The sequence below is a fragment of the Bactrocera neohumeralis genome, chromosome 2 (genome assembly GCF_024586455.1).
Source record: "Bactrocera neohumeralis isolate Rockhampton chromosome 2, APGP_CSIRO_Bneo_wtdbg2-racon-allhic-juicebox.fasta_v2, whole genome shotgun sequence".
Classification (NCBI taxonomy): domain Eukaryota; kingdom Metazoa; phylum Arthropoda; class Insecta; order Diptera; family Tephritidae; genus Bactrocera; species Bactrocera neohumeralis.
Genome location: NC_065919.1, coordinates 50,394,423 through 50,421,139, shown reverse-complemented (window position 1 = coordinate 50,421,139; position 26,717 = coordinate 50,394,423). Strand labels below are relative to the sequence as shown.

The 26,717-nt window shown below is 36.5% G+C and overlaps 1 protein-coding gene across 4 annotated transcripts in view; it reads right to left on the bottom strand.

Moving 5' to 3' along the window:
* The window catches only part of LOC126750931 (dedicator of cytokinesis protein 1), a 69,587-nt gene that overhangs the window by 15,708 nt on the left and 27,162 nt on the right, over positions 1 to 26,717 (bottom strand). For all 4 annotated transcript variants that reach the window (XM_050460763.1, XM_050460760.1, XM_050460762.1 and 1 more), the window contains exons 3-13: positions 18,384 to 18,495; positions 9,069 to 9,225; positions 8,629 to 8,898; positions 4,134 to 5,078; positions 3,910 to 4,060; positions 3,641 to 3,835; positions 3,026 to 3,162; positions 2,804 to 2,955; positions 2,500 to 2,720; positions 2,278 to 2,407; positions 2,030 to 2,204 (exon numbers count right to left, since the gene is read on the bottom strand). In XM_050460763.1, coding sequence (XP_050316720.1) covers positions 2,030 to 2,204; positions 2,278 to 2,407; positions 2,500 to 2,720; positions 2,804 to 2,955; positions 3,026 to 3,162; positions 3,641 to 3,835; positions 3,910 to 4,060; positions 4,134 to 5,078; positions 8,629 to 8,898; positions 9,069 to 9,225; positions 18,384 to 18,495 — 2,645 coding nt within the window. The remainder of the gene's footprint in view (positions 1 to 2,029; positions 2,205 to 2,277; positions 2,408 to 2,499; positions 2,721 to 2,803; positions 2,956 to 3,025; positions 3,163 to 3,640; positions 3,836 to 3,909; positions 4,061 to 4,133; positions 5,079 to 8,628; positions 8,899 to 9,068; positions 9,226 to 18,383; positions 18,496 to 26,717) is intronic.

Genomic DNA, 26,717 nt, shown 5'->3' with positions numbered 1-26,717 from the left:
TATGCGTCGTTTGCGCGAAGCTGTTCGTAAAAAGAGGCCGTAAAGACTTATATTAAGCAGTTAAACTTTCAAAAGCTGCACATTTAAACGTGTATCTATAACATTAAAAATTTTCAAAATTTAGTTCATTACTACAAAAATTTTTTCAGAAATAAAAACAATCATAGGCATTGGGGTCCATATATTCGGATCTGAGGCCTTGAAAAGTTATGATCCGATTTCGACAATTTTTAGACTTATTCCTGAGATATAAAATTTCACCTAAAAGTGGGAGGTGCCACGCCCTTTGACCAATTTTTACTCGAACTCCAATGAAGCCCTTCCGTACAATATAGAATGTGAATTTTAATGTTTAGCGAGTTGAAATTTAATTTTTTTTACGTATTTAGTTAGCGAGTCATCGCATTTTCAGCAGTTTTCAACATAATCGTTATATGGTACATATGTATGTAGAGTGGACGGGATTGTCAAACGATTTTACCCACTTTCACATTGTCGTAGGATGTGCCGAAATGATTTGTTTCGAACGAATTTGCTTAATACAGCTTTTGGAGTTTGTGAGATATGAACATTAAATCTATTAGGTGCGGGCCGAGTTCACCTGCGGAAAAATTTCAAATCATATACCGCAACCTACTATGGTCTCTGTTTTCTATCAGTATTTTCGTTTTATAGGTTAATGGTATTTTGGGCGTGGATTCTGGTGTCCATTCGGCCCATCTACAATACCGAACTTCTTAAGATGCCAAGGAACACGTTTACCGAGTTTCATTTATAGTAGTTTACTTAAATATTACGTATGTATGTAACTATGTGCACGGACGGACACTCAGTCACGTTGAATTCCACTCGACATCCTAATCATTTATATACATAGATAACTCTACATCTAGTATATAAATATGAAAAAGGTTGAGAGAAAGGAATGTTTAAACACTTTACTCTCATATCTGTTAATTTAGGTAACACCAGCCTAGGCAGACATTATTTCTCGCAGTTACTTCAGTGCATATAGTAATATTGTGCAGTTGCCATTTATTATTTACAGTGTTTTCCATTAAAAATTTCGCATTCACATGAATAAACCACCCCTACTTAAATCGTTTAAAATATTATAACATTATTATTTTTAACTGTATTTAACATTCCACTGAAGTAGAGTGGGCGCCTATATACATACATGTGTATGTCGATAGCACATTTGTGAAACAACTACTAAACATTTACAAGTATTTTATTAAAAATACATACAAATTATATATGGTATATTTAAAAACAAATCGAAAACGTGTTTTTCAAAAATAATTTTAGAATTAGTGCACTCTCTAAACATGCCAATCAAAAATGCGTAATAAACTAGTTGAAAAAACGTGTAAAAAACAGGCACAAAACACGGACATATAACAAAAACAAAACATGCTTAAATTAATATACATACGAATATACAAATATCATACGCTATTAATGCCGAGTTATAATATTACACTTTACACATTAAAAAAGTATATAGTATATATACAGTTAAGTTTCAAAAATGCCTGCGAAAACTATTTGAACTCGCAAAACTAACAACATTGACGCTGCAAAGTCGAAATTTCGTATAATTTTTTGAGTAATAATGGAAGTGTTGTATTAAAATGTTATTTGTATTTTATTGTTCATGATTTTTAACCGTTATGCGCAAGACGTTTTAGTGACAAATTAAGGTTAGCGCAAATGAACTTGCAGGAAAATAAGAAAAATTGGTAATTTAATTATTTTTTTTTTTTAATTTTTAAATGAGCTTATGCAAAGTAAAAGAGTAAAAGGTAAACGCATGTAATTAGTTTACTTGGATGAACGAACACACATATTTATGTATGGCAATGTTAAAGTTAACGGGCAAAATGTGAACACCTTACGCGAGCCAATGTTATAATTTGTATTTTGCTTATGCGAAAAGTAGTATTCATCAATAAAATTAAACACAAATGCAAACGAAATAACGAAACACATAAATAAAATGGAAACTAAAAATGCATGTAAATACCTCTTCCTTGCTCTCGAGCCGATCTTTGATGTGATTGCAAAAGACGGGCAGTAGCACGGCGCGACAGTCCGGCGAGAGAAACAGTTTGGAATCGACAAAGTCCTTGATGCAACCCATTTTGGACTGTGTCAGGCGACGCGGTGGGAATTGACGCAAGATATTGACAATCACATTACTGCCGGAGAAGAAAATATAAATAACAGTAAATTAGTTAAATAAATATTTGTATAAATTAATGTAAAACAAACCTTAGACGCACTTCGTCGAACACCGCCATCAAATCCGTGGCAATGATGTGCAAATTTTTGAGCAAAGCGCCTTCGGACTTCAACAAATCGGTGGGGCAGGCAATCATTTTGATAAACATCTCCAGCAGTTCTAGTAATATAAGTAAAATGTGGTTATGTTACATAATACTTACACCAAAGATAAAAAAAATGTTATTATAATAAAAGCAAGTTGATACGCACCATGCAGCTTATTGGCAAAATCATCATAATCCGAATTGCCATTGATGGCCGCGAAGAGCACACGTGAACGTATAACGAACTTGATAACATAATGCAGATATCTGGTGGTCTTATATAGACGCTTCACCTCTACGCGCTCTTCGATCTCAATGCCATCGGCTGACTTTTCTTTGGGTTCGATGGCTTCGCGGATGTTCTTTTGCAGCACATTAATTAGTTTACTGAAATTTTAGAAAAAAAAATATTAATAGAAAAAAAAAATAATTTAATAAAATAAAGAGCAAAATAAGAAATCGCCACCAACCTATAAGCCAGCGTCGCTGAGAAGCTCTCATTTATGTACACATCCAATACCGTGAGGAAATGTTGATATTTCAGATCGGATACGGTCTCGATTAAGTGTATAATACTCATGAAGACCAACTGATCGTAGCGTTCGGGATCGTCATTTTCAACCTGCGGAAGCGACATAGATTTTAAGTGTCACAAAAGCAACACAAAAGTCGGGAAAATTAAAGCTTTTTACCAAAATATTGAATAGAGCGTCGAGTATGTCCTGCAAAAATTTCACCACTTCTTCGCCGGGCACATTCGAAAGCGCATTCAAAGACTCCTCTAGGGTTTCCTTATGCGCAGACCAGTTTAGCAAACCCAAGAGGCTCACTTAAAATAGTGGGAGTAAAATATAAAAAAATTATAATAATATAAGTTTAAATAAATGAAATTCAAATATACAAAAATATACAGGGTGTTTGCCCAAAATCTTTAATGTAACGTTCTTTTATCGAAAATATCTAATAAATAAAAAATCTTAATCTTTTATCAAAAATATTGAAATGTTGTCTGATCAGAGGAGGCATGTTCATTTATAAGGCAAATGAAAACGACGGCTTAGATCATATTTAGTTTCATCAGAACGAATCAAACCTCTGATTCGTTAGTGATAGATCTTTTGTGAAGTCAGCGCTCTTTTTGAGAGCGCGAAACCGTAAAATATTCTTAATGTTCTTCGAAACTGCTCGAACTATACATATAAATGAAATTGTTAACCATAAAAAATTAGAATATTTGCTCTTAGGAATAAATTCACTGTTTATGGACCACCCTGTACATGTGTTGACATTAATTTCATGACAATTACCGCTTTGTGTCAGTTTTGTACTGCAGAGATTAACGCAAATTGTGAGTTGATCTTTGGGAAACAGCGACAAACCACCCAGCGATGGCTTGGTGCCCTGCAATTCACCAACCGTCGAAGGCAATTCCATGTAAACATTGGCATTGTTCTTATCATACTTTTTGTGGTCCATCTTGTATACGGCCAGATTGTGTTGGCCTTGCTGTTAATATGCAGAGTAAAAAATAAAATATATTATCCCGTTATATTAACCGAGTATAACTCGTATCGACTTGCCAGTATTGTCGTGCCGTTGTCCTGCATCAGCTTCACATACGACAAGCCGAAAGGCTTCTCCGATTTGTCCTTTTGTTCGTTGGAGCTGCGATGTTTGAAAATGAATTTCAGATGGCACTGCTTGAATTCGTCTATCGGCACATGTATCTAAAATTGCAATAAAGTTATGAAAATATGAATTATAATACGAAAAGTTGCTTAACAATAATTATGCACGCACCTTGAATGTTTCCAGCCACTTCGGCTTATCGTCGTGATAATACACCACGGATTTGTATTCATCAATGGGTGGATGCCCCGCGCCGATGCTCATCACACCGGGCACCACTTGTCCCTGTTCATTGCACACATACACTGTCACCTCGACATTCTTTTCCGATGTTTTCGCAATGCGCGCGAATTCACCACCACAAAGCGTCAAATACAAGTCGTTACGCACATCGCCGGGCAATATTACCTCGGGGAAACCCATTTTACGCGCTAACGGCACATTTGTGTGTAGCAAACGTGGAAAATCCTCTTTGATCTGTTTAATATCGCCCTGCAACACTTCAATGGTGACGGCCATTTTCGAATCTATCTTGCCGATATCTTTATTAGCGATCAATTTGCGCAGCGTGCCATCTAGCGTGTCCTTTTCGCACAACATGAATGGCAAATCCAAATTGCCACGGAAGTCTTCCGGCTTATGTAATATGGGGGTGAGATCTTTGCAGGCGACACCAAATGGTCGCCGCATTATATACTCGGTGCTATTGAACGAACCACTCGAACTGATCGAGAGTTGTGAGTGCTTTTTACTTGATGCCGTTAGCATTGCTGTGGTTATACTGGCGCGTTTCGAGTCATGCTCCTTCATTTCCATGGCACCAATACGTATCGCATAACAAACCAGATACATTTTCGGTATATTCAGATCGGTTTTGCTGAGATCGGTGAAGAGTACACGATTATTATCGAATTGATCGATATCACGTGCAATGCCGGTGCGCGACCATTTGACGACATAATTTTCGCTTATCGGCTTGTGTGATTCACCATCGAATAGTGTGAAGAGCAGATCGGAGTCCTCTTGAAACTTGCACACGAAGGCGTTCACATGCAGCAATATGTTGTGCGAGTATTTGTTGAGTGGGCGTGGTGAACGTTGAATTGTTTGCGGACGCTGGAGGAAGAGAAATGTTGAATTAGTTTTCAATAATGAGATTTTGGCCACAAATGATAAACAAATTTAATTTAATTTAATATAAAAATTATCTGTTATGAGGAGGATCAAATAGCAAACAAAATGAAGAGAAAGTGAGATTAAATGAAATATTAAATATAATAATATTAAGGGAGTAACAGTAAGAGTAGGGTAATCTTTTTTCAAATTTTTTTTTTTGCATTTTCTGTTAGGAAGGATAACCATTCATGTACTTTTTAAGAAAAAAATGGGTTTTTGTGTTTCAGGTGATCTAAACATGAGAAATCGTGTCCGCCCGTGAAAAAACGCATCTCATTCACCCAGCCATTTCTCCGACAGATGTCAACAAAAAATTCCGAAAAAGGTTGTTTATACCTCATGATATGTGAAAAAAGTTCTATTGTACATTAAAAATTTCTATGAAAAAAATGTCAAAAAAACAGGCCAGATTACCCTACTGACCCCTTAAATAAATTTAATTATACTGGGATAAGCTTTAGTCGATTTCATATATTTAAATTGAATATGCATGGTGTTTGTTTTAGACGTGCGGGTTTCAATGAGGCAATACTTTTTTCGAAGTTTTTTTTGACGGCTGATACTTGATTCATACTTATTTGGGTTTGTCATTTCATAATAAACAAACTTAGCAACGTTTTCAAATGCAAAATTTGTTCTGCTATGAAAAGCTCACTTTTGGTTGAATGGATACGTTACTAAGCAAAATTGTTGCATTTGGAATGATGACAATCCCAAGCCATTATTGAGTTGCCGTAACATCCTCAGAAAGCCACTGTTTGTTGTGCTCTATGGGCAAATGGAATCATTGCTCCCTATTTCTTCAAAAATGGAGCCGGCCATAATTTACAGTCAATGAGGAACGCTATAGCGCCATTACTAATGACTTTTTTGTGCCTGAATTGGAAGATGGAGTTGAGGGGAACAATCTTTTGGCTCTAACAATTTGTTAAAGGAAACTTTTGGTGAACGCATTAACTCTTGTGGTTGGTCTGTGGTTTAGGCTTCACAATTTTTTGTGGAATTATGTGAAGTCGCTTGTCTACACAGATAAGCCCGAGACGATTGACGTTTTGAAAGAGAAGTTTCGACGAGTTATTTTGCGATTAGAAATTATATAAACAAAAAAATATGCGCTAAATCCACCAACATAACTTGAATTTAGCGAATATTATTTTATTTATATAAACTTCCGTGGGATTTTCATAAAACATAAACAGAAACGAACAAGCGCCTGCTCAGTTGCCTCCGAGCACCTGGACAGTCAGGACAATATTTTCGCGTGACGTGTTTCTGTGATTGGTGCAAGCCGACAATGCAGCGTTCGTTAGAGCAGAGGTACGCGATTAAATTCTGTGTGAAACTCGGTAAATCTGCGACAGCGACGTTTGATATGATCAAGCAGGCTTACCCAGATATTGCTTTAGCAAGAATTGGTATGTTTCGGTGGCACCAGGCCTTTTTGTAGGGCCGGGAAGAGGTCGCTGATGAAGACCATGCTAGGAGATCAGCGACTTCGACAATGTGACTCGTGTGCGCAAAGTTTTTTACTCAGACCGTCGACTAAGTAGTCGTTTAATTGTCCGGATGTTAAATTTATCAAAAATCTGTGGTTAATGACATTGTGACGGAGCACTTCAACATGTGCAAGGTGTGCGCGAAGATGGCCCAAAAGTGCTCACTGACGGCCGCCTTTCTTGTGAAAAGCTACCTAGCCAAGGCCGGCATACCAACGCTTCTGCAGCCGCCTTGCAGCCCAATTGTGAACCCCCCGGACTTTTTTGTTTCCTTTCCTGAAAACGCCGATGAAAGGCAAGCATTTTGAGACGACAGAGGGGATCCAAACAGCATGCACCTCGTACCTCAAAGCTATACCGGAGAATGCCTTCCGTGATGCCTTCAATGCTTGGAAATCGAGCTAGCATCGATGCATCTACGCAGAAAAACCCTGTTTTTAATGAACTGTAACGATTGTTTCAACAATTTTATTTTAATCGTCCTACTACTTTATGGACAAACCCTGTAACCCCTGTTCTTTGGAAAAATGAATGATAATCGTCGAGTTGGCATCGGAGAGATAGCAGCGAATCTCAACATTTTTTATGGATCGACCCATCACATTTTCGTTAATGTTTTGGGTATGCCAATCTGGACTTGTATCAAAAGAACTGAATCTTTTACAAAGCGTACATGGAGTAGAGTCGAAAAGCGTGATTTGCTTGACAACATCGTAACTAAGGATCTACATACCGAATCTGACAAAAAAAAATCGCTGAAGAAGCCTATCTGAAAGGCGTAATAAAGATTTGAATTAAAAAACGTGAAAATATTGTTTTTTTCAGTCCGGATCAAATATGATCAGATGATATTCATATGATTTTCTTGTTTAAGTGGACTAACCTCTGGTTTGTACAGAATTAATTCGCTTAATAGGAATTTAAGTTGAGGGTAGGAAGTAAAGGGAGAGAAAAAACTGAGAAGCTTCTAATTTAATGGGAAATATCATTCGAAAAAACATTCTTTGGCATCTATTTTTTGAAGATTATCTCTTTTAAATGTTTGCCGCGGCTGCGTTTCAGATGGTCCATCCCTTGAGTTCAATTTTCAATGACTCGTTCGAGCATTTCGACTACTGACTGCCGAATGACTCTCGAAGTGACATAGACTTTAGACTTTACATGTCTTGGTGGCCAATCGACCGGCCCACGTGAAATTTTTAGCTCATCGAAGTGTTCTCTCCATAAATCTATTGATTGATGCCATGCGTGAGAAGTGGCGCCGTCTTGTTGACACAAAATCTGGCCGAGATCACGAGTTTCAATTTTAGGCATCAAATAGTCGGTTATCAAGGCGCGATAACGGTCGCCAGTGACGGTTACATTATCACTGCATCATTTTTGAAGAAATACGGACCGATGATTCTACCGGTCCACAAACCACGCCAAACCGTTGTTTTTCTGGATGAAATGGTAGCACTTGAATCTCTTCAGGTTGCTCTTCGTCCCAAATGCGACAATTTTGCTTGTTTACATATTCATTGAGCCAGAGATGGGTCTCATCGCTGAACAATATTTGGCTCGAAAACGGTCGGATCTTCTTGGAACTTTTCAAGAGCCCATAGAGCGAGGCGATGTCGATTGGGAAGGTGGTGCGTCTTCAGTTCTTGCACATTATTGACATATTATCCAATAATGAATACAAAAATAACATAAGAGCTTGACACGACTCACACGCGATCTGTCAAAAAAAAGGCTATTGAGAAAGTACTACTTGTATCACCCGATATAAGTCAAAACACCGCTCTTTTTCTTTTAATTACTACTTTCAAACAGAAGCTACGTCCTTGGTAAGTGCAATAACTCGAAAAAAGCAACAGCTCGTTTTGGTCTGTATATATAATCTACGATTATATGCCATATGCAAATACATACATATAAATATCAGCAAATAAATATATGAAGAAAATTTGCAGCAAATAAATATATTTATGTAAATGCAAGCAAAAACCTACGTTCGCTTTGAAAATGCGATCCTGCGCATTCATGTGATGCTCATACAATTCCGTTGTGCATATCGCATTCGTATCCAATATGTCGCCGTTCTCATCGCGCACCACCATATCTAAGCCCAGCAGACTGTTTCCTGTGTCGATTTGCGATGTGGCCATCAGCTTCACTTTACGCATCTCGTCCAAAGGCAAATTGCCCGATATGAGCAGTGCGCGATTATTATTCAACTCGATCATTTTTGCGCGTATGGAATTAAAGTCACGATGTGTGATCTGCAAATGAATGAAAATAAATGCTTTTAGTATGGATTGCAATAACCATTATTGTGGCAGTAAGTTAGGGCAGACTGACAATGAAGGGTTAACACAGTTTTTTTTTTTTTATGAAAATTAATTTAATGAATGAATTTTTGCGAGAGACAGATAACGATTGTAGCACTCACCAAAAAATACTGTTTCAATATAGAGCCCCATTCCAAGAGAACTTTGGTGATTTCCTCGACGATCTCTGTACGCTTGATACAGTACTCGCCGTTGATGATTGTGTAATCGCTCAGATGTATGTAGCTTTTCGGAAATATGCCGCGTTGTTCTTTATGCCTGCAAGAAATATGAAAACAGTGAGACTTATTTATTTAGGGAAAAAAGAGAAGAAATTTGAATGGAAAAAATAACTGAAATTAAAAATATCTGCGTTAATAAATATGGCAGGAGGCAATTAATAAAGCGCACATGACAAGCATGGGAAGACAAGATTCGCAATTATGCGACAAAGCAGACATATGTATGTATGTGCTATAAAAGAATGGTTCTTGTATTCATGTGAACATACATACATACATACATATGTCTGACATAAATTTTTATATGACAGAGTGTGGCGCAATTCTTGATGAATTGCTAAAAAAAAAATAAATATGAAGAGAAATAAACGCCATAAAAACAAGCAGCAACTAAACTATTAACCACAACAACAACAGCAGCAAAAAAAGCGTAACAGACCAATGACAAATATGGGCACAAATTCTAACGACTGTCATCGCCCATCTATATACATGCATATCTAAATATATATTAGACAGATGGTGTTACACGAAAGCATGGCTTGGACAAAAATGTTGTAGAAAATTGCGCTCTGCGGCAGGAGGGGCACATAGCACAGCAGATAACAATTATTAGATTGTTAGCTGGAAGAAGTCACTAAGGAGAGATCCGCCAGTGAACTGTACGGCACAATCAGACACACATACATATGTACATATGTATGTATATAGAGGAGCATTTTGCAATGAATGGCTGGCCTTTATGAAAAAGGTAATTTTTTAATTATCGCGTCTGTATGTATGTATGTATATGTGCATTACACATTGAATATTCCGTATTTATACTATATTACTTTCAGTTTGCCACAATTGTGGTTATAAGCGCACTTCACTTCGAATTTAACGAGTTTGCGCGGAAATTGTGAAACTTACCAATGACTACCCAGTACTTTCGCAGGAAAAAAATCTTAGCGAAATAAAATAAATAAACACAAACGCATACATATAAATATGAAAAGGCACGTACTGCCACAAAAACGGTTCATTATTTTTTCACGCGCTAAGGTTACGGTCATTAACCGAAGAATTGTTTTTACATACTTCAGTTGTAGCTGACCAAAACAAAAACGGTTGGCGAGCTGTTTAGGCGTTAGAGGCGAAGCGGTGTAGAAGAAAATAGAAAACAGTTCAAATGCATTCGAAATAAAAAGTATGTGTTTTTGTTGTAACACTGCTAAGGGCCATATATGTATGTATGTACATAAATACGGAGGTTTTCGGACATTGCTAAAGCGTTTCATATTTTTCTTTTAGACAAAATGTTTTTTTTTTGTATGTATGAGATTTGCTGTATAGTCGCTTTTTTAGAGCTTTACAGTAATGCAGGTATTTTCTCAATGAAAGCTCGTTGGAAAGTATATTAAAGCTTGAAGCTTAATTTTAGCTTTCATTATAAAAAAATATTTTTCTAAATTTTTCTTCTTCTTCTTTATTGGCGTAGACAGCGCTTGCGCGATTTTAGCCGAGCTTACAACAGCGTGTCAGTCGTTTTTCCTTTTCGCTGTTTGGCGCCAATTGAATATTTCAAGTGTAGCCAGGCTCTTCTCCACCTGGTCTTTCCAACGGAGTGGTGGTCTTCCTTTTCCTCTGCCTCACCCGGCGGATGCTGCATTAAATACTCTCAGGGCTGCAGTGTTTTCATCCATTCGGACGACAAACAGCGTTACGTCTTAATTTTCGCTGAAGACTTTTCTTCTCAATTGCCTACTCAGTCCGAAGTAGCACCTCTTGGCAAGAGTTATTCTGTCTTGGATTTCGGGACTGACGTTATTGTTGACGAAATTAGCTATGACTTTGAAGTTAAGTGCCAAACTAGAGAAAAAAATATTTTACAATTCGGTTTACGTGCGCCGTTTATGTAAATGGATCAGTCCGGGTCAAATTTGATCATATAGTAAATTACGCAGAACCAGTTGCGATATCTTTATACGAATTCTTACAAATTTGTACAGAGTTGCCAGTGAACTTAAAAAATAAAATATTTTCAAAGATAACTTTTTTCACATCGTTAGAGCAATTAATGATAAAAATATTAGCTTTAATTCCGGTCAATGTTTGTAATCACATCGGTCAAGTCGTGAGAAAGACACACAAAATTAAGAAATTCGTGGCGCTTTTACTCGATATTTCCTCATCAAGATGTTCAATCAATTTCCACATTCAAGCATTTCATTTCAATTCTTTTATTTGTCTGACCCTTTCGACACGCTGACAGTTTTTTATTATTATTTTATTATTTACTTTTGTTATTTATGAACATTTTGTTTTTGTCGTTCTTTTTTTCACTTTTATTGAATCACATTGCTGTCATTTCCGAACCCAGTGCGGCGGCGCACTTAATCACGCATTTGTGTTAGTGTGAGTGTGATTGCGCGCAATGCCTTTCAAGTGACTCTGTGTGGACAGCACGGGTCAGTTGGAGTATGAAAGAGGTCAGTGCTATGCGTTAATGGTGTATGAAGATGAAAATGGAAAAATAAGAAAACAACACACATAAAAAATGGGAAGACATAAAATATATTTTATAAATACAAATATACCATGTGGACACACACATACAAACAAGTGCCGCTTATAAACAATAGGAAGCGAAAGATTGAATTATGGCGAAGAGCCAATAACAACAGCGCTGGCATTCGAAAAGTGTGGTGTCAGTGCAGTCAGTCAGTCAATAGTAGAGTTGATGATAAGACTGTGCACTAAGTACACTCATACATACATACACATGTATGTATGTGCATATACAAATACAAGTTTCAAGTTTAAAATTGAATTTCTATGCTTTGGCACTACTGGCCAGTAGTGGCCAATGCAGCGTTTATCAGTGCTGAAGTGGATGGCTGAAGCGTTGGAGAGGTCAGCGGGCACAAACGGCGGTTATAGATAAACAATTGTATATGCATGTATGCATGTGTGTATGCTTATAGATAAAACAACGAGAAATGACAAAGCCAGCTAAGAAGGAAACTCTTGATAACAACATCGTACAAACAAACGCCACTCATTTATCATTTGCGACAGGCAAGCGGAACATTTCTTGGAATTTATTTCTAATGTAGCATTTTTATCTATGGAAATTGTGAAATTGTTGTTTGTTTAAATGCACGATTTGATAACGCAAGCCGTAAAATAACAACGAATAGCGAATTGAGCACAAAAAAGGCATTGTGTACAGTGTTAAGAAATAGATGAGTGATGATAGAAGGTCGGCGCAGGCAGGCAGAAGTAAATATCCGCGGCGGACAGGATGAAAGCCGGCAAATCTTTGCAAACGTCAAGCGGTGATCGGTAAACGTTGTTCGACGATCGGTGTTTGGCAATGTATGAGTATGTGTAAGGCACATGGCGCCGGCCTGCGGAATTTTCACACCGTTTGGCACGCCGTGCAACACATGTCGAGGAATTCGAAAATTATGTTGCATTGCAAGGAGTTTTTAAGGCGATTTTTCGCAGCAAACGCATGTATGTGAGTGTGTTTGTATGTGTGGACTTGTGCAATATGTGCGTTGTTCAATTGTGGCATTCGCGGTGATAAGCGGGACGATTGCGGAGTATGCTACTCAGTATGGCAGCAATTACTTACATACGGTTGTATATGTACATATGTATGTAGCTATTGAAAATATAGGAGTGCCAACATGTGTTTGCAGCCGCGTGAGAGAGTGATGAAGTATCTGTGAAAGGGTATTGTTTGGGAACTGATATAAATAAATTCCATATAAATATGTACTGAGCGCATTTTACGATGATTTACGATATTATTGCAGGCAAAAACGCGCAAAGTCGTATTATTTATACAGAAATCTGTGCGAACGGAAGCAATTTATTAAGAAAACTATTCACTTGGTCGAAGCATGCATACGGTCCTGTGTATCACCCAGGAACTCTGGAGGGAGGGGGGATGAAATATTCATATGCGCGTCTATCTTTATACCCTGAACAGGGTATATTAAGTTTGTCACGAAGTTTGTAACACCCAGAAGGAATCGTCGGAGACCCTATAAAGTATATATATATATATATCAATGATCAGTATGTCGAGCTGAGTCGATTTAGCCATGTCCGTCTGTCTGTCTGTATATATACGAACTAGTCCTCAGTTTTTAAGATATCGTTTTGAAATTTTGCAAACGTCATTTTCTCTTCAAGAAGCTGCTCATTTGTCGGAATTGCCGATATCGGACCACTGTAACATGTGGCTGCCATACAAACTGAACGATCGAAATCAAGTTCTTGTATGGAAAACTTTCACATTTGACGATATATATATCTTCACGAAATTTGACATGGATTACTTTAAGGTAATAATATAATCTCTGAAAAAATTGTTCAGATCGGATTACTAGATCGGTTACTAAAAGAAATGCACCTGTGAAGGGTATATTAGCTTTGGTGCAGCCGAAGTTTAGTTTTTTTTTTATAAAATCGCGTATATGGGATCATTTTGAACACTTTTGCCAAAGAGACTATGGGTCTAAAACTGGTTTCGAGTCAGCGCTTATTAGGATTATAGAAATTTCTTTGTCAGTTTTTGCGATATCCAAATGAAATTTAATACATACCATAGGTGCATGTTAAAATTCTATTGATCATTTGTGGAAATCGGATCCTAATCGGACAACTACATATGTATATCACATATCTGCCATACAGCCGATTATTCAGATATTTTATTTTCCTGCATCCTGCCTTCAATTAAGAAGCTAAGAGCTAGTAATTTGCAGAGCTACCCAAAACGTCTTGACATACTTACATATGAGCGCTATTTGTGTTGTTTACAGTGACTTAAAATATTCTTCTCGACCAAAAACTAATTATTTTTTACAACTTTCCATCTGGATTAACTCATCAACAGTGCATCGATGAATTTTTGAGGATGAAGCTCTATCAACGACCAGTTTTTATCGATTGTATAGTCAATTCAATCAAAATCGTAAATCCCTCCAAGGCAAATTTCATGAGGGTCGTCCAAAATCAGATCTTATTCCGGAAAATATTGATCCTGCGCGCATTATCACTGATATTACAAGATTATTATGTGACCTATCGACTGAGACAACTATGGGCATTAGTGGGACTAGCATATGGTACATTCAATATTGCATGAACATTTGACTTAAACAAAAATCGGTCAAGGTAGATCCCACACAATTTGTCAAATGCTCAAAAAAAGACTCGTGTCGATTGGTCGGGAGAAGTGTTAACAAAATACGAAAGCGGTGCTTCGAAACACGTTATGACAATGTGACAGTTGATGAGTCGTGGATTTACTCGTCTGAGTCCGAAAGTAAACAGCAGTCGACTGTTGGATGTTTCAAGATGAGCCAAATCCAACAAAAGTTGTTCTCGCACGAAACACTTCCAAGCAAATGATGGCTGTTTTTTTTTTGGAAAACTGGACTTGTCGCAATCATACCACTGGAACACCGCAGAACAGTAAATTGTAATTGATACACAACCACCTGTTTGCCAGTTGTCTTTCAAGAAATCAGGAAAACCAACCGCCGAAGACGAATCACTCTTCACCACGTCAAAGCTGGCTCTCACACTTCGACTGAAACAACTGCATTTTTGAGCATTTAAAACATGAATTTGATGAGTCATCCACCATATAGTCTTGACTTGGTACCGAATGACTTCTTTTTATTCACGTACGTAAAAAATAAACTAATAGGTCAACGATTTTCGTCATCTGAAGTGGCGGTTGATGCGTTCAAAAGGCATGCTTTGGATACTCTTCAATCAGATTGTCAAAAGTACTTCGGAAATTGATTCAAACGCATGTAAAAGTGTATAGATCGTAATGGAGAATAATTTGAAAAACAGTAAAGCGATTTTCGATGATTAAAATTTGTTTTTCGGTCTCTACTCCCGAAATATAAAGGCAACCCTCGTATAGCATAAATTCGTAGTATAGTTGTTGAATATAATTGAAGAAGAGTGATAAAAATCGTTTATCGAAATTAGATTTTTTTCTTTTAAATAAAGATATACATAATATTTTTTTTTCCTCCTCGAAAATACCATCAGATCAAATTTGACCCGGACTGATAAACAAAATTCCTAGATTGGTGCAACCGTCTTTCACCGTAGTTTGTTCTCCATATGTCATATGGTGCGTGTTTGTCAAAAACGCGAAAAATTTGTCGGACGATTTTTACTATGAAAAAAACTTGCTACAAATTTCGTGTTTCAAATGGGATCACTATTAAGTATTATTGAAAGTGCTTTCGATAGTCTTACTTATCACATACCCAAGTGTTTGAGTAGCATAAGACATACAGTAAAGATCGTAACGTCATCGAAAACGTGAATCATGTGAGTTGCCCATTCATCTCCGTTCATCATAAAAATCGAAAAAGTTTAAGAAAGTGTTTGAAAATCGTCGTGTTGGCAACAGAGACATAACAGAGGATCTCAGCATTTCTTATGTTGTTTTGGGTATGAAGCATGTCAATGGTAGACTCGTACCAAGAGATCTAAATTTTTGCAAAAAAGATATCGAGTAGAGGTCGCAAGAGAGATGCTTTACATTATACGAGTAGCTGAGGATCCTACATTTATCAAACGCATCATTAATGGTGACGAATAGTGGGTTTATGAATTTGAACTCGAAACTGTCGAACAATCTAGCGAATGTTGCTCAAAAGAAATTAAAATATTCAGTTGGAAGCACTAATTGCAGTTAAAGCTGGGGTGTTTTAGAGGTGTGTAAATAGTACATATACATACATATAATAATATATAATTTTATTTTTTGTACATTGTAGTATTCAATTATGAACATTGAACTAATAAAAAATGTTCAACATTATATGCAATTGTATTCATTTAACTGCATAGCAATGTACTTGTATATGTAAACAAACCCCATGAGATCTCGTATTTTCAAGTCACCTTTCGGTCGACTTTTTGAAGTAACTTCTTTTTGACACTAACATAGTTCAGCCTCTAGTAGAAAATTCTCAATGACAAGCATATACCAGATATTCACAGCAAAGAAAATTACTTCGGAAGTCGTTAGTGAACCAGTTTTACTATCGACGTTTCCTACAGGGCAATATATGTACTTATATAGACACGAATTCGCTGAAAGTCACAAAAATTGCAAACGTTTTTAGGAGACACTCATATTTACACTAATAGAAGAAATAATCGTTTCAAATTAATTTTGGCATATTTTTTTCACACACACTATATTTCTTTTCCACAGCAAAGTATATTACTTAATTTTACTTCGTGCGGTTATTAATAATGTCATTTCAAAAATAAGTTAATTTCGCTTAAAACTCAAATTAATTGCACGCTCAGCTGAGGGCAAAGCGGGATTTCAAAGTAATATAGTGGATTTGGTCTACTTGACGCTAATGTTGAACTTAGACCAATTAATATATAATATAATATTAACCATTAAATGTGAAGACGGGGTCTCAGAGACAAATTGTGCTTACAATTTATTTGTTCAACTTTGGCTTCTTGAAACAAAGATAGTAAATCAAAAATATTTACTCTTCTTGCGGGTTACCTAATAAAACTATAGAGTGTTGTGAATTCAAGTTATCGTTAAAAATGCATTATGAAACTTAAGTTTTAATCTTGACAATTTACAGTATATTTCTGAAGATTGAAAATATTGTGAAATAAATTTTAATTTTTTTATAAACTAGTTTGACAACAAGCCCTTTTTCTAAATTTTTAGCTACAGGCATATTATAATAATCGATATACCAATTTTTTATTTCGATTAAATTTGTTCAATAATTTTTGATTTCCATAAATTCTTCTTTGCATCATCTAAAAGATTTTGATTAAGTATTTTCAGTAGCCAGTTAGGGATAACGAATGTGTTATCGGTTTCACAAACTTCTTTAAGAGCACTTTTGAAAATGAGATATTTGCCTAATAGAGCATAAATTCGTATTTTCAGGAGGGAAATAAAAATCGTTTATCGATATTTCGATTATTTGTTATCGATAATTTTATGAATATTTTCCGATTTTAAAATCAATTGAAATATATGTTTGGAGGGAAATAAAAGAGTTTATGAATATTTCGATCATGACTTATCGATATTTTTTAGGAATATTTAAAAAAATTTCTAGTCTTAGAAGAGACTAAATGTTGTTCCTAATAGATCATAAATTCCTGGTGTAGTATTTTCATATAGGTATGCATATATATTTGAAGGAGGAAAATAGAAATTGTTTATCGATATTTATTTTCCTAGTTATCGATACTTTGAGGAATATTTTCCAATGCTCCTAATTTTAAAAACGATTAATATTTAAATATATCTTTGGAGCGAAATAAAAGCATTTATCGATATTTCGATTTTTACTTATCGATACTTTTTATGAATATTTTTAAATTTTTCAAGACTTAAAAAGATTAAGTGTTGTTCCTAACAGAGCATAAACTCCTAGTATAGTATTTGGATATACATACTTATGTACATACATACATACATAAGTTTGAAGGAGCAAAATCAATGTCGTTTATCCAAATTTGTATTATTTGTTATCGATACTTAGGGAATATTTTCCAAATCTCCTAATTTTAAAAACGATTAATATTTGAATATATGTGTGGAGAGAGAAAAGAACGTTTGTCGATTTTTCGATTATTACTTATCGATAATTTTTATGAATATTCTTCAATTTTCCTAGTCTTAAAAAGAATTAAGTGCTGCTCTCAATAGAGCATAAATTCGTGTTATAGTATTTTGATATGTGTATATGTATGTATATATTTTAAAGAGGCAAATAAAAATCGTCTATCGATTATTTGTTATCGATCTACTATATACTTTGAGGAATATTTTCCAATTCTCCTAATTTAAAAACGATTAATTTTTAAATAATATTTGTTTGAAGGGAAAGAAAAACGTTTGACAACATTTCGATTATTACTTATCGATCACTTTTATGAATATTTTTATTGTTTTTATATTTATATAACATATAATAATTAAAGATACATACATACAATATAAATAGTATGAGTTGTGGTGAGTATTTGATACGAGCAAATCGAATATTTTTCAAAAATATATTAGCAAAAATAGTACATTTGAATTAAAATCGAAATATTCGGGCAGTCAAGTAATATTTTAGCGCATTTAGTTCACAGCTTTGTTGTTAGAAAAATCAAACTCACCTCTGCTTGTAACCATAATACCAATGTGTTGTCTCCTTCAGTATCACAACCGAATCGCCCACATCCAGACTCAAACGATGTGGCTTATCTTCCTGATCGAAATTGCATTTTGCTAAAAAGAATAGAAGAAAAATTGCCGAAATTATTTAGTTTTATTGCAATACAATCCGAATTTTTTACATAAGTGTGTTAATTTTAACAAATTCACAAGTGAATGTTATTATTCACACCATGATTTTTTTTTATTATGTGTAAGATCAAAGAGTAAGTAATAAAACAAATAAAACTCACAATAATTGCTTGCACTTGAAACACTTTAGCCACAACTTGGGAAATTATGGAAATTAACCGCTTCAGTGGAGCAAACTGGAACTGGTGTAGAAAATAATCGCGCTTGAAATATAAACAATGGCGCAACCAGAGCGTTTTGCTGACACGTCGCTACTAAATAATTGCAAAGAAATCTTTCAGCTTGATCGGGCATTGCGAAACAGATTTCATATTTGCGCTCAAACGTGGTTTATGGGGGAAAAACAATCATATTTATTTTATACAAAACTCAGTTATTACGTGCAATATGTTACTAGTATGTTTGCATATATATATATATGTATGTATATATATTTATGTATACTATATAATAGTGGTGTTTTAGAAAAGCTTGCCACTTAGTAGCAGCGTTTAAGCTTGGCAGCGAAAAGTGTGTAATGAGAGCAATGTGGGAGACTCGCGCTGAAACGCAGCCAAACGAACGTGCGAATTTGTGGGAGATTTTATAGTTTTCACCTTCGCTTACTTACCTACTGGCGGTGAGCTTACCTCCGCACATGCATATACATATGTACATACATACACGCACACTTGCGCTATTGAAAGTGATTTTTAAATTTGATTATGCGCAATTGTCGTGAATTGGGGTGAAACTAATAGATTTGCTGATAAAAAATTTATTTCGCAAAAAAGGCGAACTTTTCAAATATGAACTGGGGACACGTGTGCGAGGCTACTTTTCAAATTGGAACATGCAAATTACACGTACGAATACATACATACACAAATATATATATATATCTACATATCATGCCATTTCCTGTGTCCACACACGGCGTGGGGTGTTAGGGTGCGCGTATCAATGAACTTGCAAGGTGATGAATGACTGCTAAAAAATAGTATGAGACTATGTGTGTGTGTGTGTGTGTGTGTGTATGCAGATGTATGTATAGTAATTGTTGTATTTCTGCCACGTGAGAATACTAAAAAATATTGTCATACACAGAAACCAGCTGGCATAATCGCGTTTGCTTCACTAAATATGTACATATGTATGTATGTATATAAAATATATGGTATACGTACATACACATGCATATAACGTGTTTATGAATATTCGCAGCGAAACTAGGTGATGCATACAATTGGCCGGAAATTTGAATAATTTTACTGAGAATAACACACAGCAAAGGGGCTTGCTTTAATTTCATTTATTTAAATTTTAGTTTATAAGCACGTAATTAATATTATTAAGTGTTTTTAAGCCAATTTTAAAGTGTTTTTTTTAATAGACTTATTAAAAAATATTTGATAAGTGAAAATATTTAGTTCTCTTTGCACAAATCACAATGAAAAGCCAGTTATATTTTGATATTAAATACCAAGCAAAAGCGTAATTTGTGCATCAAAACGCTAAAATCACAACAGAAACCAAGAAAACGCGTTAAGTTTGATGGCATCGAAGCTACAAACAGTCGCTTCAAAAATACAGAAGATTCCATACATGAGCTTCATTTTGATCGGTCGGTTTGTATGGCAGCTATATACTATAGTGGTAGGTAGGTAGGTAGGTAGGAGTGCAGCCCTATCGGGCTCAATTAGCACTTGATGTGCCATTTTGATACACTATTCGTAGAACCTCCTGTATCTGCTATTACGTTTCACCTTCTCTCTCAAACCATTTTGAGGTTTCGAGGAAACTACTTATGTCCGATATGCTTTTGGTGGAAATCCATTCAAGGTTTGGTGCTTGGTGGATTCCGAGTGTTTTGTGTCGGATCTGTGCTAGAGCTGGGCATTCGCAGAGAAAGTGGAAGATTGTTTCCTTGTTCCCTGCTACTCCGCAGCCACGGCAGATGTCGTTGTAGGGCAATCCCATTTTGGACGCATGTTCCCCAAATGGCCAGTGCCATGGGGTAGGAGCTGTTATTCTATAAATACTTTTTCTTGACCTATTTAATAAGTCATTGATTCTTTCCCTGTCATATGTTGGCCATAATTGTTTAGTTATGACGCATTTTGTAATGTGGTTCTATAGTGGTCCGATCTGAATAATTTCTTTGGAGGTTATTTCGTTGGTTTGGATAATAAACCGTGTAGAATTTCGTGAAAATAACTCGTCAAATTTCTTATTTTCCATACAAGAACTTGATTTTGACCTGTCAGTTTCTATGGCAACTATATGCTATAGTGGTCCGATCAGAACAACTTTTTCGGAGCTGATATGGTTGGTTTCAATAATAACCCGTGCTGAATTTCATGATGATAACTCGTCAAATAGGAAACTTTCCAATGCAAAGACTTGATTCCGTTCGTTCGATATCGGCGATTCCGACAAATAAGTAGCTACCTAGGAAAGAAAGGACGTGTGCAAGTTTTCAGAACGAAATCTGAAGGACAAGTTCGACGGACGGACAGACAGACGTAACTGGCTAAATCGCCCCAGCTCGGCATGCTGATTATTTATAAATCTATATGTTTTATAGGATCTCCGGCGCTTCCTTCCGGGTTTTATATGTACATACATACGTTGTATGTATGTATATACCTGGTCAGGGTATAAGTATGTGATGTTAATATTAATATTTTTTCAAGAGAAAAATATGGTTTATTTTATTTTTGCAACATGCCATTAATAAAATAACTTTTAAATAAATAAATAGGAAACAAGCAAACTGTTAAAAATTTCAACCCAAAGGGCGATTTAATAAGTAAGACTGCGTTCACACGAGGGCTTCATTGACGCTTATTATCGACATTTCTCTTTCGATGTCGCTCATTTTTATGCATTTTATTTCATTGCATTCCACCTGGGGGAGGCGAACCTCATACATATATGCACTTAACATTTTATTTTAGAAGTCAACCATTTTCCAAAAAAATAATGTAAAGCTTAACGTACATATATACTTTATAAGCAAGTCTTATATGCATTAAAATCTTGCTTTTCATTTTGTTTCAGATAACCAGCCGCTGGAATAACACTCGCCCGTAGAGACCGTCTTGGGTGATTGTCAAAGTTGCATCGTTTTAGGGTGCTCTATACTGGCCAAACGCTCTGAAATTTCACTGTTGATAATATAACAGATTACTAAAAAACCTTTCAGTACCAAAAACTACTATTTATAAGCCACAAATCAATCGATGACCCGCTAGCCACTATTTATCATGACGCCAGTAAACAAAAGCCAACTAGTAAACCATTTAAAACTGGCAAAAACCGTTCGTAACCTACTTCAAAGTGGTTTCAATGGAAACTATAGCATATAGTTAAACAACAACAAATTCAATTTACTTTCCCATTTCTTGATAGTTTTTGTTTTCTTCATTCCATTGAGCATACATAGAAACGTGTGTCTTCAACTGCACAAATCACATTCGCAGACAAATGCCAGTGAAAATATTTTAATATATGCAAAAAAAAAAGAAAAGAGCGCGCCGCAGACGGTAGACAGTAGCCACTGGCTGTTGGATGGTGGCCGGTGGTCGGTGTCCGCCGAGTGAAGTCTGTTAATCAACAAGCAAAACAGCAACTACCATAGTTGCCGGAGTTCACCAGCTAGTTATTAGCATATCTGCGCTTTATGCGGTTACTTCCATGAGTATAACTTAATTTGTGCGCACTTATCTGCGAGCACACATACCAACATGCATATATGCATACACGCAACCACATGCCTGAAAGTGTGGCCGTATGTGGCTGTATGTGGCTTTGCAATCAATTATGGACCAAAGCAAGCATAGTTGTCGCTTTGTATGTGCGTGTGTGTGTGCTGGAAACCACACGCTAAGCGGTGGCTGCAGCTACTCCACTTCAGCGTCCAATGACCGAAAATCTACGAAAGCAACAATAGACGAAGCGAGCTGAAATTTTATAGTAAGCATGTACATATGTGTGTGTGTGTGTGTGTGTATGAATGTTGCACATAAAATGTCGTACAACATTGAAGCGACCTCCACTGCAACGCCGACAACAACAGCAATAATGAAAACAGCGTTTAGGAATGCAACAAGTGCAACGAACAATGCTCCCTTCCGCTGTGGCAATGGAGTTGAGGGACATGTAAACAATATACACACATTTTTACGTGTCCACATACATACATACATATTGGGTTTTCCAATAGGGATGATTTGATTTCTTAGGGTCGTTTCGGCCAGTTTTAATATGCCATCATCTTTATTTTTTTCATGAACAAAATAGTCCTTCTCCAACGGGAACTTTTCGTGCGCTCTTGCCATTTTATGGTCGTAATAGTCGTCCACCTGTGCCTGCTATTCGTCGAATAGTTACAAATTTCGAGGGTACATCTTCTTTACATAATGTTCAAGTGCTAATAAGACAAATAATCGCTCGAAGTAATGAAAATATTGCTGCCGTTCCGGCAAATGTTGCTGAAGACCGCAATTTGCCGATTCCAAGACGTTCTCAAGAATTGGCACTGTCTCAAACCACAACTTGGCGGATTTTGAGAAGGGATTGGTGCTTGAATCCGTATAAATTTGTTCTCACCCAAGAACTAAAGTCATTGGATCACCGTAAACGTCGTGAATTTGCTGATTTTGTCTTGGAACAACTTGAAAACGATAACGATTTTTATAAGAAAATCATCTTTTCCGATGAGACTCCCTTTCATTGCGTGCTGCGGTAAATAAACACAACTGTCGATTGTGGTGTAGAGAAAATCCACAAATTACTCATAAACAATCATGACATTCATCTAAATTGACAGTATGGTATGATTTTTGTCTGATGAAATCATCGGTCCGTACTTCTTCCGAAATAAAGCTGTTACTGTCAATGGAGAGCGGTATAGATAGATAACCAACTTTTGATGGCCGTAATTGGAAGAAGTTGATCTTAACCACATTTGGTTCCAGCAAAACGCGGCCAAGTGCCACACAGCACGTGCTACAGTCGCATTATTGCGAGAAACGTTTGGAGATTCGATTATTTCATGAAATTGTGACATTGAATTGCCTCCAAGAAGTCAATATTGAACGTGCTACACATGACATACGACTTGAGTTAGTGGAAAAAGTAATCGAAAATTGGTTCATTATACTCGTTCCTGCAAAAGAAGTCGTGAAGCCATTTGAATGATTTTATACGCAGAACTTAATATCAGGTCTTTTCATAGGGACAGCAAACTGAAGATTTGTCATTTCCTCATGAAAAGATATACGACCCAACAACGAGTCGAATCGAAATTATTAAAATTTACTACCGAAATTCGAATCAGTGGCCTTAACTTCCAGAGCGCTGCGTCCAATTTATGGTTGTCATAATCGTCGTTTCGTCCTGTCAGATCAACGATTGAGCGTCTAGTAGAAAAATTTGAACCCACAAGCAGAATACAAAATGTTCCCCTGCCAATGAGACAAAGAAGTGCTCTTAGTGTCGAGAATATTGCTGCCGCTAGCGCATCAAGTGAGGAAGATTCAAATCCGTCTCTCACACGTTGTTCTCTAGCGTTGGGCATCTCTGTGACGTCGTTGTGGCGAGTTTTGCGAAAAGATCTTGTCCTAAATCCTTACAAGATCAAGATTGGGCTGAGCAACAACTTGAAAATGATCCGGATTTTCATCGAAAAATCATCTTTAGCGATGAGGCTCATTTCTGGCTGAATGGCTTCGCCAATAAGCAAAATATGCGTTATTGGTCAGGCAGGCAATCCACACGTACTCCATGAGTCACCTTTGCATCCCAAAAAGATTACGGTTTGGTTTGGTTTATGGGGCGGCGGTGCCATTGGGCCGTACTTCTTCCGTGATGATCAAGACCGGCATGTTACTGTGAATGGGTATCGCTTCCGCTCAATGATAACCGAATATTTTTGGACCGAATTTGATGATATGGACTAGGATGCCCATGATGGCCATGCAAAACAAATCGACTTCCATACATTATGGCAACGAACTTATTTTTACAGGAATATAGAATTTCATAGATATACAAAGCCGTTTTTGTTTTATTTTTGAAAAACCCGTTAGTATTGATTGTTCTTCACATTAAATAATACATTAATTAAATTCCTTAACAATGAGTGTTTTTTAAGATATCACATAACTCTCATTGAAACACCCTGTACATATATGCATAGTACATAAATAAATTTGTGTATTAAAATACCGGCATTAAATTGGCAATCAACACTAAATGACACACTCGTGGCAATGGACACTCCACTCACGAACTCACTCGGCGGCGCTGATGGGGTGTGGTAATTGCAGCGGTGGCTGGCAGCAGCAGCAAGTGAGCGAGCAACTACTGCTGCCCTCTACTGATGTGCTATGCGGTGTGTGGTGTGGTGTGGCGTGGTGCTGGCCGACTAGTAGCGACATCACCGCCAGATCAATTGCCATCGGCGGCGAAGCATGTCAAATATGTGCTAACAAAATAATATAGCATTTGGCGGTTAAACATGTGAGCATATACATATGTACATATGTATAATATTTATACATGCATGCATAAATATGCACTGTATACCTTTTAATTTCAGTTTTAGAGGTCCACTATCGCCGACACAACATTCGAAAAACAATAAAAGTTCAAAAGGCAATTGGCTGCAATTGGTTACACGCCATTTATGTACAACAAAACTTAGCAATAAATTGAAAATGTCGAAATTACAACAGCGATAATACATACAGACATACTCATCTAGAAGGCTGCAGTGGCTTTTGAGCTAGCTTGTAAGTTACAAATTATTTTTCATAATCATTTGTAAGTGATACCTTCCTTCACCTACGGCATTATATAAAAAACTGATTGTAAGCTATAGTGCAATACTCAGGCTGATAATCAGATGAGTGGAATAATTTGAAACTCTATATGTTTCATTAGTACAAATTATTCAAAGAGGGTCGAGAACGCGTTCATGACGAACCACGTTCAGAACGGCCATGAAAATCAGCTCATGATCAACACGTCAATAAAATAGAGGAATTGGTGCTTGGGAATCGGGGAATTAACAGTCAGAGATCTTACTGGCATCGTTCGAATATCGGAACCGGAAAAACATTTTGAAATATAAGTGGGGCCTAGGAAAAGTGAAAGCACGATTGTTACCGAAATCACACAATTTAAAAAAAAAAACGTCGCATTAACGTCTGTGAAACAATACTTTCTGACTACCGGAATGTCGTTAAACATATTATTACTAGCGATGAGTCTGGGATCTATGCCTACGACCCGGAAACAGACGAGCAATCGGCCGAATACCGTGTCAAAGATGAGCCGAAACCGAAAAACCACGTCAAAGCAAGTCAAAAATTAAGGTTATGTTGTCCGAATTCCTTCCTTCCCACTGGCCAAACTGTCAACACGGAATATTATTTGAGTGTTATAAGCGAAGCTATTCGTTAAAAAAAGAGCCCGCAATTAACTCTTGCTTTTTCACTACGATAATGCACCGTCGCATACTGCATTGATTCTTAGTGAGTTTTTTGCCAAATTTTCAACCGATTTCGTTTCGTATTCGCCTGATTTAGGTCCGTGTGACTTCTGGCTATTCAGCGTACTCAAACGACTGCTTCGGGGAAACCGTTTTTAGTCAATTGAAGACATTAAACGTGAATGGCTACGCGCATTAAAGAGTATTAGGGAAATTGAATCTAACAACTATTTTGAGGATTGGAACAAACGTGGGCACAAGTGTATTGGGGCCAAAGGGTATTATTTAGAGTCGATTTGGCCATAAACGTCTGTCTTTTCCATCAGTTTTTGAGATATCAATTTGAAATTTTGCACATGTTCTTTTCTCCTCAAAAAGCTGTTCAATTGTTGGAAACACCAATTTCGGAAAACTATAGCATATAGCTGTCGTACAAACTGAACGATCAGAAATAAGTGCTTTTATGGAATGCCTTCTATTTGACGTGATATCTTCACGAAATTTCGGCATAGATTCATTCTACCAACAAATTGTTCAGATCCAACCATTACAGGATGCAACCTTTATATATACAATTGACCGATAGAAGGCCCGTGAACCCATAGAAGATCTGATCTTTAGATATTACGGATACTCATCATGGACAAAGTTGTTTTCTCGCTGG